This window comes from Eurosta solidaginis, chromosome 5, assembly GCF_040869045.1.
Source record: "Eurosta solidaginis isolate ZX-2024a chromosome 5, ASM4086904v1, whole genome shotgun sequence".
Taxonomy (NCBI): domain Eukaryota; kingdom Metazoa; phylum Arthropoda; class Insecta; order Diptera; family Tephritidae; genus Eurosta; species Eurosta solidaginis.
Window position 1 is genome coordinate 241924325 of NC_090323.1, and position 18635 is coordinate 241942959.

At 36.6% G+C, this 18635-nt stretch overlaps 3 protein-coding genes across 4 annotated transcripts in view; 1 reads left to right on the forward strand and 2 right to left on the reverse strand.

Moving 5' to 3' along the window:
* The window catches only part of Klp67A (Kinesin-like protein at 67A), a 62697-nt gene extending 61673 nt beyond the window's left edge, over positions 1-1024 (forward strand). Inside the window, exon 6 of one of the 2 annotated variants that reach the window (XM_067789124.1) lies at positions 216-1024. In XM_067789124.1, the coding sequence (XP_067645225.1) occupies positions 216-331 (116 nt within the window). In that variant the 3' untranslated portion in view covers positions 332-1024. The remainder of the gene's footprint in view (positions 1-215) is intronic. The other variant, XM_067789125.1, reaches the window with a different exon arrangement.
* Positions 1025-3975: 2951 nt separating this feature from the next.
* Positions 3976-18635, reverse strand: part of LOC137252966 (putative uncharacterized protein DDB_G0286901) — a 155237-nt gene continuing 140577 nt past the window's right edge. The window contains exon 12 of the mRNA XM_067789138.1: positions 3976-4991. Within this exon, the coding sequence (XP_067645239.1) occupies positions 4963-4991 (29 nt within the window). The 3' untranslated portion in view covers positions 3976-4962. The remainder of the gene's footprint in view (positions 4992-18635) is intronic.
* On the reverse strand, positions 5242-16774 carry Pdxk (pyridoxal kinase). The gene is made up of 5 exons (XM_067789145.1): positions 16277-16774; positions 16105-16204; positions 12988-13134; positions 6579-6902; positions 5242-5645 (listed from the first exon to the last, which is right to left on the reverse strand). The coding sequence occupies exons 1-5, from the start codon at positions 16370-16372 to the stop codon at positions 5395-5397; spliced, it is 918 nt and encodes a 305-aa protein (XP_067645246.1). The 5' UTR covers positions 16373-16774; the 3' UTR covers positions 5242-5394.

Sequence of the window (18635 nt, forward strand, 5' to 3'; positions counted from 1 at the left end):
TCAGCATTTCGTTGTGCTCTTTAATGTTGAGCTCCTTGGCTTCGCTATGTAGGTGATGTTCAGGGATCATCAGGGCGAAATCCCGTGGTCAGACATCCCACAAAGTGTCTAACCTAGTGATTTTATGAGGTTATAAAAACAGAGTACAATTCACCTATATGTATGTAATTTGTTAACAAAACTGTAATATAACTTTATCTTTTTATTGTTTTCAGCACTCGCGACAACGGCGAACATAGTGAAACGACATGTTGGACAACGGGTTAATGCGAATGGCAATGATCCAAATGTTCGTATGAATCGGGCCGTCTCGTTTCGAGTAAAAAAATAAGACATAAAACCAGTACTTTTAATTCCAAATTTAAATGTAGTTTCATATACATTAAAGTATGTATACCCATCAAACATTCTTACAGCAGTCATGTTGCAACAATGCGCACAGCAGTCATAATTTAGGAGTCCTGGAAGTGGTCATAAGCAGTCACATATAACTGATAAAATGAAAAATATTCGCGTACATTTAACATAGCAAAAATTGTGCATTTGTTGAGGCAAGTAGGTGTCATGTTGATATCTTATATGAAGTTAAAATCATATCGGACTTTCATCACAAGAAGGTAAAGTTTTTCATTTTCATACATATTGATGTAAGACACAATCAGACTCTTATGACACCAAATGTTTGCTGGGTAATACATAACAATATACACGTACATACATACAATCCTGAATATACAACTCAGATTCATTTGTATTTATATAGATATACATTATTTAAAATTAAGATTCTTTTTAAATTTCAATGCAAATGTTATTGGTTTAAACAATTAAAAAGTAAAAAAAAAACATTTTTTTATATGTTCTTCATATATCTAAGTCACGACTAAATCTGTCTTTTAACTTTGTAATTATGTTGTGCAACCGCTCGTAATATTTAAGGTACTACTGATGCCTACCGCTGCGAAGGAGAAGATTGAGCAGTTGCGTGCAAAAAGAGACCTTCTTTGAAAATTTAGTTTTGAGATTTTCCAGTTAAAGTGCCTATATATAGCATTTTATTTTTGTAGTATTTGAAACATTGTCTCAATAAATATTTGGCGTGGCTATAAAATTGGTGCTATCCTATTGAGCTGTTTTATGCGAATAGGGAACATCGACCCTTGACCCTGCCACCAGCGGGTTACGGGGTCAGAATATACCCGCGGTAGGTATGCCTGTCGTAAGAGGCGACAAAAATACCGGATTCAAGGGACTGTGTAGCGCAACCCTTTCAGGTTGCCAGCGCAATATATAGCTTCTCCAAACCTAATTGTCAACCTCACCTATCCGCGGCGAATCCTGTTTCACTAACAGACGAGGCTCTGGCGACCCCAAGCTCCACATGGAACTTGGGGGTGGGGAGGGAGGGATGCCCTGAAAGGTTTAATGTGGCCACATAAATCGTTCCCGAAATGGTTGGGCTAGCACCTTAATGGTGCTGTGTTGCCGGAGCGTACCGGATCTGTATCCGGCAAAGGACTATCATATCGATAACACTCCCCAAAGCCTTCGGGGAGAAACCTTATCGCTACAACACCAACAACAACAACCCTTGACCCTCTTTTGCGTGTAACTCCTGAATTGTAAATAGGCCAAGGGGTAGATGAAAAAAGCTAAAAAAAGCTATTTATTTTAGGTAGTAAAAAATAGTCAGGGCTGTCATGGAATCCAAGTCGGTTTTGCGTTTTGTCGTAGTAGAAAACTAATGTTTTTAAACAAACAAGAGCTTTTTCAGTCTTTGAAATCCAACCGCAACCTTAGTCATTATACCACATGTCAACATAACCATTATTGCGGCGTACAGGATTTTGTGAAAAGCACCAAAATTTGCAAAATTTAAAACAGGAAACTTTGTTTACCTCACCATTCGTACAGTTTATTTATTATTATATTAAATATTATTATATCAATATTAAGTGCACAAAATTCTGAACACCCTCAATAACTCAAAGTAAAGTTGGGTAATAGTCTAGTTGAGGGGTCGACTGCTAATACGCTACCAAAAATATCGAGTGTCAAAAGACGCGTATTAATCTCGAGAACAATAACCCGATGGCGGAAAAGAAAAACTTTATCTCTGTCCGGAGATATTTGCAGTTGAAGTTGACGATTTCCATGTGGTTGTTGTTGTGTACCCACAAAAAAATTTGTGTATCACCGTGGCGGTAGCCACGGTTATACCACACACCCGGACATGGCATGGCGTAGCCCAGGGTTATTTTTTATAAGCGCGGCCGAAGGCCGCCAACGCGGAAAGGTGTTCTGCGCAAAAATTCCATGGATCCGACCCCCGGTTTCGGAGGTACCCGCGGGTCTTTTTTCGGTTTTTCGTTAATATCTTTCGAACACGTTAACATTTTTATTTTCCGCCTTCGGATTATTAATACTGATATCAAGACGCGTCGTTTGACACCTCTCTCGATATTTTTGGTAGCGTATTAGCAGTCGACCCCTCAACTAGACTATTCCTAAAGTTGTTGTTGTGTTTGTAGCAGGCATGCTTAACCAACGAAACGATATCATTTCGTTACGATAATCAACGTTAATAAACGGAACGAAGTCATTTCGTTTCGTTTATTAACGTTAAGATCGTCAAATTAACGAAATGATTTCGTTTCGTTTTCTGCCATATCAAAACGAAATCAAATCGTTTATGTTGATTATTAATTTCAAACTATGCTGGCAAAGCTGATTGATGGCGGAGTCATTAAAGGTGAAAGCATTAGCCAAGCTGATTGCAACTTTTCTCATGAATTTTGACAGTACGAACATTTCTCAGAGTATTTTTGACATTACCACCAACGAATTACACAAACAAATTAAATAGTGTTTGTGTGTGTATGTGTGCTCGTTGTTACCACCTTACGGCTTCACCATGGCTATAGCATTGCCAGCACAATTCAAACATAAAGTATCACGTTTTTGTTAACGTTTTTAACGTTAACGAAAGCTTTTCGTTTCGGTTAAAAACGAGATACAATTTATCTTGATAATTTCTTTATCGATAATATTTCGAAGTGTTTCAACGGAAACGGTGGAAATTTTTTGATAAACGATTAGCTTAACGTTAAGGTGCATCCCTGGTTTGTAGCGATAAGGTTGCTCCCCGAAGGGGATCGATGTGATGGTCCTTTGCCGGATACAGATCCGGTACGCTCCGATAACACAGCACCATTAAGGTGCTAGCCCGAGCATCTCGGGAACGATTTAAGTGGCCACATTAAACCTTCAGGCCATCCCTCCCTCCCCACCCCCAAGTTCCATGAGGAGCTTGGGGTCGCCAGAGCCTCGTCTGTTAGTAAAACAGGATTCGCCACGGATAGGTGAGGTTGACAATTCGGTTGGAGATGCTATATATTGTGCTGGCAACCTGAAGGGTTGCGCTACACAGCCCCTTGAATCTGGTATTTTAGTCGCCTCTTACGACAGGCATACCTACCGCGGGTATATTCTGACCCCCTAACCCGCTGGGGGGACAAACCGAAAGTAAAGTAAACCCCGATACTACATTTCGACTAGAGTTTGTTTCATTCTTTTTTTAGATTTTAAACCAGAATAGTTTTTGTTTTTATCGGCCTGTAAATGATACAAGGTTCGATTCGAGCTCAAAGCCAGAACAATAATATTTTGTTTTTTTTTTTTCTAATGATAATTATTATTATTTTTAAAATTTTTTTGGAATAGTAAGTACGAAATTTTTCAGACAACCTGCCATAGCTGCGCAGATAGGTCCATTTCGAAGGGTGCATAAAGCGTACTGATGATGAAGGCTTAGCACCTGTCGAAATGGATCTATCTGCGCAGCTATGGCAGGTTGTCTGAAAAATTGTCTACTGACTATTCCAAAAACAAAATACAACTTTACAATTATAGAAAAATTAAAAAATAACAATAATTATCATTAGAAAAAAAATTATTGTTCTAGCCTTGCGCTCGAATGAAACCTTGGAATCTTTTAAACCAGTCTTTAACTTCAATTTTGATTTGCAATTTAAATTCAACCCATGCTGCCATGTTGGTTTCGATCAATATTTTGGTTAATCGGCCTGTTTTGAATTTTGACTTTGTTTTCAAGTTCGGCTGCCCTTTCGTTCTAGTTTCGGTCATACTTTGAGGCCGGTTACAGTTACTTTCCATTATTTTTCCTTTCCTCTCTTTATTTTACTTTTCATTGCCTTCCTTTTCTTTGCTTTATTTTCATTTCATTTACTTTCTAACCGTGAAAATAGCCAAAAGCATAGTACTATCAAAAAAAAAAATTTTACTTAGAAAAAAATAAATATGTTAAGTGTTTTTCTTATAATGCCAAGGATGCCTTTATTTCTTGTCCACTAGTTTTTTGACTTAGAAAAAAAGAAAAATAATAATAAAGGACATAAAATACCAAGAGTGCTTTATTTCCTAAAGTATTTCGGATCGTGATTCTCTCCACGGAAGTACACTTGTGCTGATGGTAAGCTGATATTCAAACCTCCCACAGCAGCAGCCGATAATGTCGCAATAGTACCAAAAACTAAATATATTAACACACCGATATTTACGATTAACATTAAAACTAACGGAAGTGCCGCTGTAATGGCACCAATACCAAAATGATTTCCAACATTTAAGTGATGCGCTGCAGCTACACCATTTAAATTAAAATATCCGAATTCGTGAGAAGGCGATTTCGTTTGAGCCAATTGATTTTTATAATGTACGGATATTCGTTCCCAAGGATCCTCTTCAGTGCGCCTATTCTGCAAAATAACCATATCATTCGATTCATCCGTAATTTGCTGTTCGTCTCGTTGATTGCTACTTGATGATGGTTTAACCGCCGCCATTAAAGTATATCTACCACCAACAACATTGTTATCTTGCTTGGTTGCGACAGCTTTTAAGGAATATGGTAAGACAGCTGGTTCGGAGGGGGAACCATTCTCAACATTTTCTAAATTTTGAAATGCTGCCTGGTGAAGAACACAAAATATGAGTATAACGATTAAACATAAATTAAACATTACAATGTAGTGTGTACGTAGTAGGGATTTATGCTTTTAAATTCAAATTTGTAGTGTCGTTTGTGTACATAGGCAAATGAGTTTTTATATTGGCTTCCGCTCACCCGATATGAACACTTTGTGTCACGTTTTGAGTGACAATGTTAAATGGTTGTTTGCGTGAGCGTTCAAGTTCAATGAACATGAAAAGAAGTAGTAGTTTAAAGTTATTACTATTGTCCCCAAAGGGAAAGAGTATTTATTTGTATAAAATTTAAATTCCTACATAATCTTTAAAAGTGTTTTATAAATTTATGTATGTGTAAGTAAATATCCGCAGGTACGCCAGGTACAGACCGTAATCAATAGTAGTTCAATCTACTATTTGTTGCGCTTTAAGTATTACCACTGGATTTTCAATTTCATTTTTGCTTTGTATCAATTTGAGTTCACGCTCTTGTGCAGTGATTTTTCGTTTACCGCTCAGATAGTCTTCTGGCATTAGTTCAATTGTACGCTTTATGACAGCTTGCAGCGAAGCAATGGTTTTTTCGAATGCGCTACCCAAATCGCTTGTTGAGTGACTATGTGCCAAGAAAAGGCACGCGAAGAGATCACCAGTACCTGGAATATGAAAATAAAAATATATAACTTGTTGAAATAAACTAAAACCAGCACAAATACAAATTCGGTGGAAATCTCGTTCAAACCAAAAGGCACATTTTTAGTTTTGAATTTTCGTTAGTTCCCATTTTTGGAAAATATTGGTCGCCAATAACAACAGCAATATTTGCTAAAATGCTACTTAATAGATGGAATGTTGCTGATACTCAATCTAATGAGCTGCAGTAAACATTTTTATGTTGAGTTTGATTTGCTGGTTATGATCAAAACATTTTTGGATATCACTGAGGACCTGTTTGGGCTACACAGCCCTGAATCTGGTATTTTAGTCGCCTCTTACGACAGGCATACCTACCGCGGGTATATTCTGACCCCCTAACCCGCTGGGGGAAACTTGTAAGTGGTAATGAGCGTTTCTTTGTCTTTAACCCAAGTGCTGCCGGCAAGAGATTCAAGGCTCTGCATTTTAGGTACAATTCCGGTTGCATGCTGTTCATGTCGGACATGGGTTTGGGAATATGAATTATCTCGTATTTGAAAAATTCCTAATTTAAAATGTGGAGTTTAGTTTGACGTTATTAATGGTTACTTGAGTTGCTGTTTAAAACTAATAATCATATAGTACAACTATTTTTATTTTTTTTACATTAAAATTAAAAATTTAGTGGCAGTGAAAAAAATGTGGTTTAAGCTGGAGACATTGGTGCTTTATCGGTAACCGTATCGGTAACCTTATAACAGCTGATTCGACCAACTTTATGAGAAGCAATGCAATCGATTATTGGTGCCGCTAAGGTCGTAACCGTATCGTAGCCAACCAATTGGGTTTTGGTTTACCTTCGTAACGATAAACAGCTGATTACGTTAGGGATACGGATACAGCGATACGACATACGGCACCAATGACTCCGGCTTAAGGATCAATTAATGTACCTGTAAATGATACATCTTTTCCTTGTCTGGGAATATTTATTGTATATCGTTTTCCACATTTCTGACTTAAAAATGCACGTAATTCGTTTTCATTTCCTAATTCGCTACTGGAAAGTACAACTGTATCAACACCACGTCCATGAAACCAATTAACTGCAGACCAAACATCGCTTTCTGCTGAAATTTTCTTCCCAGTCAGCAATTCAACCTCATACTGGTTTGGAGTAATTATATCAGCGAGAGGTACAATTTCGTCACGATATATAGGTAATAAATTTTCAGGTACATACATTTCTCCATTATCTCCCATCACAGGATCACAAACTGTGCGCACATTATATAAAAATATTAAATTGCATCACTATGTAACTTGATTCAAATGAAAATGCGATTCAAAAGTTATATTTTTTTTTTCAAATCTGAAAGAAATTTCTTACGAATCGGGCTCTGGTACACAATTCTATATATTAAAAAAATTCTCATAAAGTACTACCAGTTATTTTGGTTGTTCTTTTGTGTTTGTTAGTATTGAAATACATAGACATTTTATCAAATTATTTGTTGCTGTGCTTATGACGGAACTTTTCTGAAGAGACCCAGCATCAAGTTTTGTAAAACGGTTTTATCCATCTTAAGAGGCCATTATGACGTTTTTAAAGACACTGTTTCCCTTGAATTTTCGCGTTGATGGTTCCCATATAAAGAACGGCAAGGAGTTTTGCCCGCATTCACAAATAGCATGTCAAATCAGAATGCCGAAATTTTCTATCTGCATGGTTTTTTCCGAATTACGAATTTCCTATCCAGACTACAAGCAGTAGAACTGGGGATCTGGCGAAGTGCTCGGGCAAATGATTTTTGAAGTCTGTTTTTTACTTTGTGTTGGCACTTTTTTCTTTTTGTTCGTCTCTTGATGCCATGGATCGGGTTTTCCTAATTAGGAATAGAACATTGATCTACAACTCGACGTCTGCTGATCCCTTTGGGTGGCCATTTTTGGCTTGCCGTTCACTAAGCCACCTTCCTTGATTCGCAAACCCTATCTTCGGACAGGGTCAAGATGATTCTGTGAATGTCCCCAACTTTTTGTAAGTACTTGGGGGGTAGAGCGCAGTGTGTTAAGGTTGGATCGGAAATATCTGACATTAGGCCATTGCTCGCTGGTGTACCCCAAGGTTCTATATTGGGACTGCTATTATTTTATGTCAGCGATGCAGGGGCAAGCCTCTGAACTTTGTGCCAAGTTTAACAGTGACCTGTCATCCTCATCCCATTGGGCATCTACGAATCTCCTTGCTCTTAACAGTGCTAAATCGTATGTACTTCCCATTTCAAAAAAGCATATTAACTTTCAGGATCTACCAAATCTTTACATTAATGTTAACTGTCTGAAATATGTCTCTAAAGCGACGAATCTGGGCTTCGTCATAAATTCTAATCTGTCCTGTGTTACGTTAATTCTGTCATCAGTAAAGTTTACTATACCCTACGAAACTTAAGAGTATCGGCGGCCTTTACGCCGCTAGAAATAAGAAGAAAGCTGGCTATACAATTAATATTGCCAAGTATTTGTTATGCGGAATGTGTATACAGCAAACTAGATTCCAAGTCTGCACACAAAATTGATGTAGCCTCAATCATGTAACGCGATATGTTTTTGGCTTAGCAAGATTTGACCATGTATCTGAATGGAGGACTCGTTTGTTGGGTTGTGAGGTCTCTGATTACCTTAGAGCGAGGAACTACATTTTCCTTTATCGTATTATGGCAGATAAAGTGCCCAGTTACTTATATAACAAGTTGACTCTTTCGCAGTCTGCTCGCATATGTGACATAATTTTACCAAACTACAACTATTTGAACTCTGCAAGGCTATTCTTTGTCAATGCTATCCGCATATGGAACTCCATCCCGAACTCAATTCGCAATAGCTTAAGTAAAAGCAACTTTAAGAATGTTATATATTCGTTCTTTCGTCAATGAATGTCTTGATTTGAAACTGAGTTTACCTACATATCTTCTAGTCAATTATTATTATTATTATCTTAAGTATTCTGGTACCCAACTAGCAATTCTGTTTCCGAAAATGGCTTACTGTATATTTAGATATAACCGATTTTAATACTAAGTTCGTTTTTATTTTCCTAATTGTTTTTTGTAAGCGTTCGTAATCGTTGGGAGCGAATATTTGCTAACGTTAAACTTTTCTTTTTTTTTTTTTTCCTTTATGAATTGTAGTGAGCATATTCTGTTAGGAATCTGTTTTGGTTTCCATCATATATTATTTTATATATCTTAAATATGTTAGGTTAATGTGTTAAATTTAAAACTTGAATGTTTTATTATTATCCTGTCATTTAATGTCTGTTGTACTATAAAAGATCATACATGATCTTATTGTACTAATATATATTTCTTTTAATAAATGAAATGAAATGAAATGAAATGATTATTTCAAAGGAATAACATTTTCTTAAGTAGAGCTTCGTTCGCATTCATGTTCATTGTAAACCTTAACCTAAACCGCATAGTAAACACCCTGCTAGACAGCTATCAGTCATTTGAGGCATCAATTGACACATATGGCTGATGGAAATTTACATCTCAGCGTAAAGCAAAGTTTCTATCAGGTTGTTAGAAGCGACATGACAAACCTGATGTAAACATTCTGTATACGTGTATGCATACACATACATACCATGGTTTTCCATACGAATAAAAGGAAAAATTTATGCGAGTGTATTAGTGATGTCAACATTTCTGTTAATGTGTTGGAGTTTCCGTCAGCTCTGTCTAGCAGGGCAATGTTCATGTTTCTCTTTGTTGAAGGCTTGACTTGGCTTACATATTTATTAAAATGTTATGAAACACCAATTCTAAATAATTTATTTAAAGCTTACTATGATTATAGGGAGGTTATAATTTGCAGAACCTTCTGTACCAGCCCTTATTTAAAAAGATAAATATACATAGGTATATGTGACCTGGAATCATGAAACGACATATTGTGCGAAAACAAGTTTTCGAGAAAAACGCGTTTAAAGCTTTTGTTTAGCTTAACTCTGTGTAGCGGCCGGCAGTTGTGAACGAATTTTGTAATTAAAATTTTAGTAACTTCCAGATAAGCTGTAAGTAAGCTTGAAACTTGGAATATAGTTCAGAACCCGATGACAATGCAATAAGAAAAAAACTCAAAAAATCGTATTTGTGGTCCGATTTGGCTTTAAATGCGATTTGGGAAAAAACTAAGAAATATATAAGGGGGACTCATGTAACCGTATAAATGCCTTATAAAGTGTGTAAACCAGGCATGCTTAACGAACGAAACGATATCATTTCGTTACGATAATCAACGCTAATAAACGAAACGAAGTCACTTCGTTTCGTTTATTAACGTTAAGAACGTCAAATTAACGTTAATTTGACGTTCTTAACGTTAATAAACGAAACGAAGTGACTTCGTTTCGTTTATTAGCGTTGATTATCGTAACGAAATGATATCGTTTCGTTCGTTAAGCATGCCTGGTGTAAACGTATAAATTTATCTAGTTTACGCACGAGCTGTCAAATTTTGTATGAAAAATCATTTACACAATTTGTATAAATTTACGCGCACATTTCATTGTGTAAACGCGGTAAACTCAAAGGAATGCAACCTTGCAGACATTACAGCCGGCATTTTCATCAGAAATCTCGAACATCAGCAAGTAAAGGCGTTTTAGTTTTGATTTTTCACTTAATCTTGGTATTTTTTAATTTGTATAACAATCAAAAAATTTTTCTTGGCAATAATACAGCTGAAAAACCATCAAGTTTATCAAGAGTATTACTAGGTGCGTTCATATAACCGCGTGTGTAAATGGATATAATTTTACACCTTATAAGTTTATATGCTATCATGAGTCCCCCTATAGAAAACTGCGGTTTATACCATCGAAAAGAGCGTTAAATTTCCTATAAGAATCACTCGAAAAGTGAAGAACGGTATTTTCGCACAATAGGGTCGTTTCATGATTCCAGGTCACATATATGTATTTACTAAAGATACAGTAATACTCACATAAATAGCACAATATTATTTGTTATAGTATTCATAATTGGTTTAAAGCAACATCAAAATTTTAGAAATAAGGTTTTTCAATTAGAAGGAAATTTTTCCTCGGCAGTGTTTGGCAAGCGCTCCGGGTGTATTTCTGCCATGAAAAGCTCTCAGTGAAAACTCATCTGCCTTGCAGTTCGGAGTCGGCATAAAACATGTAGGTCCCGTCCGGCCAATTTGTGGAAAATCAAGAGGAGCACGACGCAAATTGGAAGAGAAGCTCGGCCTTAGATCTATTCGGAGGTTATCGCGCCTTACATTTATTTATTTTTATAACTAAATAAACTCTATCCAATATTATCAACCTCCAATTTCAGTACTTATTACAAATTTTATCGAAATACAAAAAATTTGAAATATGTGTCCACAAAACGGAGTCTGCTGTTTAGTTGGACTGAATTTAATGGGCTACAATAATGCATACAACAAAGAAAATAAGAAAAAAGTTCATAATTTTTGTGGGGTTTCTGTGATTTTTTGTATAAAATTGAAGTACTTAGCTCAAAGTTTGGTATTGGATGGAAAAATTTTGTATGAAAATTAAAAATTGAATGTGTTTTATGGACACTACTGTATCTGTAGAATAGTACGGAAAGGGCGTATCTCGTAGGGCCGTGTAAATAAACAAGTAAAGGTGTCTAAGTTCGGGTGTAACCGAACATTATATACTCAGCGTGAACCGTAATTGTACATTTCATTTCAAATAAATTACTTTTCTACATAACATGTAGCACCGCCCGTTTCTCCCCATTTCCTCTTACAGTAAAACTTGATAAGTGAAATATCATTGATTCAAAACTATTTTTTGCTAAGTTATAGGTTATTATTGGAGTCTACGACCCTTTTGAACTTGTTTTATATCTAAGTTGCCGTGGTCTTAAACCGATCCCGTCCATGTTTACTAGAAATATTTTCTGTTATAAGAAAAATATGTGTACACAATTTCATTACGATATGTAAACTTTTCTTCGAGTCAAATTGCTTAGTCATAAAAGGAGCGGTGCCACACCCATTTTCAAAAATTTTAATGTTTTCCAATTTAATGTTCTAATTCAATTCATAAGGTAAACTTCTATTGATACAATGCTCTTTTTTGCTAAGATATTGCTTATTATTTTCGTCTACGACCATTTAAAAAATCTTTTATATAAAAGTGGGCGTGGTCTTTAACCGATCTCGTCAATTTTATTACGATCCGTTAATTTTTCTTCGAGCTATGGCTCCCGAAACATTGAAAATTGCTTAGTCATAAAAGGGCGGTGCCACGCCCACTTTTTAAAATTTGAAGTTTTTCCTATTTATTGTTATAAATCTACTTGGGAAATTAAATACCATTGATATAAAGCTCTCTTTTGCAAATATCTAGCTTATTTTATTCGTCCACGACCCTTTTAAAAATCTTGTATATAACAATAGGCGTGGCCCTTAACCGATTTCGTAAATTTTTCTTCAAAGCATTCCTTATAGTAAACGCAACCTCTCTGCCGAATTTTGTTACGATAGGTTTTAACGATTAACATTTGTAAAATTGATTTTATCACAAGTGGGCGGTGCCACGCCCATTTTAAATTTTTTTTTCAAATTTGTATCAAGAGTCTCAATATTAGTACACACGTCAAATTTCAACATTCTAGGTGTATTATTTACTAAATAACCACGTTTTTTGTGTTTTCCAAAATGTTATATATGTATATATAAAGTGGGCATGGTTATCATCAGATTTCGATCATTTTCAATACCAAATTTGGTGAAGATATCTCAATATTTACTCAAGTTATCGTGTTAACGGACAGACGGATGGACGGACATGGCTCAATCAAATTTTTTTTTCGATACTGATGATTTTGATATATGGAAGTCTATATCTATCTCGATTCCTTTATACCTGTACAACCAACCGTTATCCAATCAAAGTTAATATACGCTGTGTGCAAAGCACGCTGAGTATAAAAATAAGCACATGATTTTTCCTTAATAGGTGGGCGAATAAAAAATTTGTTTGCTTTATAGTTTTAACTTAAATTTTGAATTAATGTCAAACTTGAAATTTTACTAATTTGTATGAAAAGAAAATTAAAATTTAAGTAAAAGCTGTAAAAAGCAATTTTGTACTTCACACAGTTCATTCATAGTGACAGTCGAGCTAGTCTTAGCCAGTAAAAGAACGAAAGGTTCATATTACTCCTTTTTGCTAAGTACGGCAGGTTAGAATTGGACATAAGAGTTACGCCCTTTTGATAATTTAACAATACACATATTGGTCTACAAGTATGCCAATATACATATATGTACATATAAGTAATTTATTACCATAAATCAACTGTGGATTAATTTGCCTTAGTTTGGTTACAATGGCAGCAATTCGGTGCAAAAAGGACGCATTTCCGGTATAACCAGTAAGTAAATGCGTATAACATTGAAGTAGGTTATTAGATTCTAGTCCAAGAAATAGTTCAGCTGAAAAGAAAATATTAAGGTGCAGTATTATGCAGTTAGGGCCATATCTAGTTAATGATGTTCGGCAGACTATTTATGATTTCACCGTACAACCTCTGTTAAATACGGTAACATACTAGATGGCGGTGCACCCTCTAATTTCGAGTGTGGTATCAAAAGACGCGTCTCGGCCCCCGTTTTAAGAATCCGAAAGCGGAAATCAAAAAATTTATATCTGTCGAAAGTTATTTACAAAAAACCCGTAAAATGGCCCCGAGAGGGTCCGAAATAGGGGGCCCGATCCATAGTTTTTTTGTACAGATCACCTTTCTGAGTTGGCGGCCTTCGGCCGCGCTTATAAAAAATAACCCTGGGCTACCGCCACGGTGATGTCCTTCTGCGCAGAAGGGTGAATATACCGTTGGAATCAGCATAAAAATCTCTATAAAGTCCGATTTTTTATTTTTTGACACATGTATGTATGTATTGTATGTATATATGTATTTATTTGAAAATTTGTTCCTAGCACAACAATTTTGACAAATTATTTAACAGTGTTAGTCATGAATAGCATGAGCTATAAAAATTGAACATTTATAATAATAATAAATTAGATTAATCAAATTAAATTAAATATAACGGACAATAGTGAAATATTTATGTATGTAAATGTAAATCTTAAAACTAAATAAATATTAAAAGACAGCAGTAGTGATGATAACCTTTGGCTGGTTAAAGATTGAATAGTATTTAACAAATAAAGAAAGAAGACACAGAGAAAGGAAAAGGACTTAGAAATGAACATTTTAACAACAACAATTTGAGATCCAGTTTAAGAGTCGTTAAAAAATTATGTTAGCTCTTTTCTGAAGTGCAGAGCATTACTTAAGAGTCGAATACTTGTAGGTAGCGAGTTCCAAAGACGTATTGCAGTAACAAAGAATTGGCGCTCAGAGGTGAGCGAGCGGTATCTGATGTGCTTAAGATCTTGATGATTGCAGAAAAATAAGCTTCGGATTCAGCAAGAGAATAATAATACTTCTATATATAATCTATACTTCTGTAATCGCGATACGCGAACGAACTTGGCCTACATGATATTTGGAAGTTGTAGTTTAGGAATATCAGGTCGTGTTTTGAGAAGCAGGAGGCGGATAGTTGTATGTAGTGAATCATTTTATGAAGATCATTGACAAAAAATAAATCTAATAGAGAAAAGTTAGTATTTGTGAAATGCGTTGGTATAGCACAGTTTGTGGGAAAAAGTCCCAGAGATTCCATGCTTTGTTTTAAAGTGGCATCCACCAGTAGGTTACTATTAAAATCTCCAGCGATGATAATATTGTCATAGTCTAATAGTAACGATTGAAGAAATTCAATAAACGCGGAAAAATCTACTAGTCGATTCGGTATGTATGCACAGCCGATAAGAAGCCTACTATTATTATCAGAAAACATATGAACAAACACATATTCCACAGGATCACCTGGACTAGAACAACAACACAATTTACAGGACATACTACTTTTTACATATATCGCAACACCACCACCATGACCACTTCTATCAACTCTGAAAAGTTGGTATCCATTTATCTTCACCATATCATTTCTATGAAACGAAGAAAACCATGTTTCTGAAACACATATGACATCAATATCGGAGCCTTCTGACAGAAACCTCAACTCGTCAAGCTTTTTATAAAGCCTTTGCGCATTGATATGAATAACTTTCAGCCCATTGGCTTTTTTGCTGACTATGCGCAACAAAGTAGATAGACAGTCTTTGGAACTCGGGGACTCATTATCGGAGACCAACATTATAAAAATAACTAAGTGAATGATTTACACTGAATTTGGCTAACAACATAATTAATGATTTTGTGATGTTGTAGGTGGAGAAAAAGACAGAGAAGGAATAGATTAGAAGAGAGCAAAGAGAAATATTTATTAGCAGGAGGCTGTTAGTTAAGCCTTTGGTGGCCCTCCAGGGCGTTGTTCGCAACCGGCGTGTCGTCTTCACGAAAGGAAGTATTGTTTTCCGGGTCGAGACTCTCGAGAAAACTCAGGCTGGGGACTGCTTCGGGTCGGTCGCTGATTTTTTGCTTTATATGCACCATACCCCGCATTGTGAACACCGATGAAACCTTTTTCCTCTTCTTTAGATGGATCGCAGCCTTGAAGATCTCATAGTTGTTTTTGGTCAGCGATGCATTAACAAAGATAGGCTCATTGGAATTTATTCCCACATACACGAGTCGCAGCCCTTTGGTGTTGTTGTGGCGCCTGAAGCTCGCAATCGTTTTCAACAGCGTATTTCGGTCCGCGGGTGTGTAAAATTTAATGATAACGGCCGGATCAACCGTACCGTGGGGTGGTTTACGTTTCGGCCGAAAAACACTTTTTAGGGGGGGGGGGGGGGGTGGCTGTAAGTTTAGCGTGAAGCAGAGGTGGTGGAAAATCTTTTGTAAGTTTTCCCCTTCCTCGAAGGGAATCCCATGAACTCGGACGTCACATGCAGCAATTTGGAGTTCTTGCTTAGATATAAAGTTTTCCTGCTTACATACTCTCTGTTTTAGTGTGGCTATTTCATTTTCGAGGTGCCCAATCCTCTCATACATACCCTCCATGCGATTAATTCTACCACTTAACTCGTTTAACTCCTGCTTCAGGCCTTCAAATTTATCTTCCAGTTTTCTGCATGTAAACTCCATCATACACTTTTCTGCTTCCATTCTGCACTTGTTCCAAAACAACAATCACATGCAAATTTGAACCGATTTTTTTCTTATATCTTTTGAAAGAAATAAAAAAAACTTAATTTCCGCTTTCGGATTATTAATACGGAGGTTAAAACACGTATTTTGATACCCCTATTATGAAATTTTGACTACAATTAGGCAGTGCACCGGCATCTAGTAAATTACCTTAAATACAACTAGCGGACAGCGCTAAGTTTGATGAGCTTTAAAAACAGTTTCATTTACATACCAAGTTCTTTTTCCGTCAGCACTTGACCTTTAATAGTTCCATAGCCAGTGTGATTGGAAAGTTGCACCGAATTAATTGCATCTACCTCAAAACCAAGTACCTAAAAAGTATAAAAAGTTGATGTGACCTTTCGTGTAATTATAAACAATAACATGCAATTAATTATATCTACCTGTAGTGGAAATGTTGCACTCTTATTGCCTACGTAGCCATGTACCACATGACTTTGTATAGAGAGAACACGACGGTTTAGGAATTTATCACTCATTTTTCCTTTTGCTGATGTTATTAGCTTAAGCCCTGCAGAGAAAGTAATCGCTTCAGCAGTGATGAAGTACTGCGCAATTTGCAACGTGGCCAGAAATCTTATTAGTTCGAAGGCAAAAGCTTATCACTTAAACAGGCTTATCAGTCATTGAAGTCTGATATTGCTTTGTTCTTATCATTTCATTTTGCCTATATGATACACTGTAAAGCTGGTATCTTTATTTGTTGCATTTCCACATAGCCAAGGATGTCATATCAATTACAAATTTGCAATTCTATTCTAGTCTCGTAGCAACGATGTTAAAACCGGTAATGAAAATTACGATTACCACACCCATTCGGTATTCTAGCAGTCACTGGCAAAATTTTTAAGAAAATAAAGTTGCCAGCAAACTATGGGCGCTTTCAGTGAATATACTTTTTTTTACACGTTACAAACAGCTGAGTGGTACAATTTTTGGTAACGTTTTACAAGACGGTGCAGCACCTAATTTTTTTCAAAACTTATCAAAGACGCGTCTCGACCTTCGTTTTTAGAATCCGAAATCGGAAATCAAAATTTTTATTTCTGTCGAAAGTTATTTACAAAAAACCGTAAATTGACCCCGAGAGGGTCCGAAATATGGGGCCCGATCCATAGTTTTTTTTTTGCATAGAACACTTTTCTGCGTTGGCGGCCTTCGCCCGCGTTTATAAAAAATTACCCTGGGTGGGTCCGACGCCGGGTTGGGGATCAAAACTAAATGCGCACAGAACGCCTTAGTGTGTGTGTGTACAACAAATCTGGCAAAAAACAACTACCACATGAAAATTTGAAACGATTTTTTGTTTATATCTTTTGACAGAGATAAAAATTAAAATTTTCGCTTTTGGATTCTAAAAACGGAGGTCGAGACGCGTCTGTTGATACCACCTTTTATAATTTTTGATAAAAATTTAGTGGTGCACCGTCTTGTAAAACGTTACCATAAATTTTAACTCGGTCAAAAGATATAAACGAAAAACCGAGAAATGACCCACGGGTTCCTCCGAAGCGGGGGGTTGGATCGATAGTATTTTTGGTAGTAGTGCAGTTTAGGGGCCCCACCCTAAAGTCGGACCAAGATTTACGAGTGAGGTATCAAAAGACGCGTATTAATCTCGAGAAGAATAATCCGAAGGCGGAAAAGAAAAATTGTATCTCTGTCCGGAGATATTTGCAGTTGAATTTGACGATTTTCATGTGGTTGTTGTTGTGTTGTACCCACAAAAAAAATTGTGCATCACCGTGGCGGTAGCCACGGTTATACCACACACCCGGACTTGGCATGGCGTAGCCCAGGGTTATTTTTTATAAGCGCGGCCGAAGGCCGCCAACGCAGATAGGTGTTCTGCGCAAAAATACTATGGATCCCACCCCCGGTTTCGGAAGTACCCGCGGGTCTTTTTTCGGTTTTTCGTTAATATCGAGAACAATAATCCGAGGGCGGAGAATAAAAATGTTAACTCGTTCAAAAGATATTAACGAAAAACCGGAAAAAGACCCGCGGGTACCTCCGAAACCGGGGGTGGCATCCATATTATTTTTCCGTAGAACACCTTTCTGCGTTGGCGACCTACGGCCGCGCTTATAAAAAATAACCCACGGTGATGCACAATTTTTTTTGTGGGTACAAGCACAACAACCACATGTAAATCGCCAACTTCAACTGCAAATATCTCCGGACAGAGATACAATTTTTCTTTTCCGCCATCGGATTAGTGTTCTCGAGATTAATACGCGTCTTTTGACACCTTTCTCGATATTTTTGATAGCGTATTAGCAGTCGACCCCTCAACTAGACTATTACCGAGCACCTTTCTGCATTGGCGGCCTTCAGCCGCGCTTGTATAAAATTACCCTGGGTGGGTCCAACACCGGTTTGTAGACCAAAACTGTATGCGCGCAAAACACTTATGTCCACAATTTTTTTTGAGGGTTCCACAACATTACAAGGGCAAATTAAACTTCCTTAAGGGCAAATTAAACTTTCATAAAGGGCGAATTAATGGTGACTTATAACCATAAAGCCATAACCAGATAAATCAGCTGATCGAACCTACCTTATGAAAAGGAATGTAATCGATTAATGGTGCCATACCATAACGCTAACGCCATAGCCAATCAATTGGTTTTTGGTTTCTCGCCATATCCATAACCTAAAAATATTTGAGTTGGTGAATTTAATAACTTTTTTTAGATTTTCTTCATTGTTTGGATACGTTATGACTAAGATACTTATTTT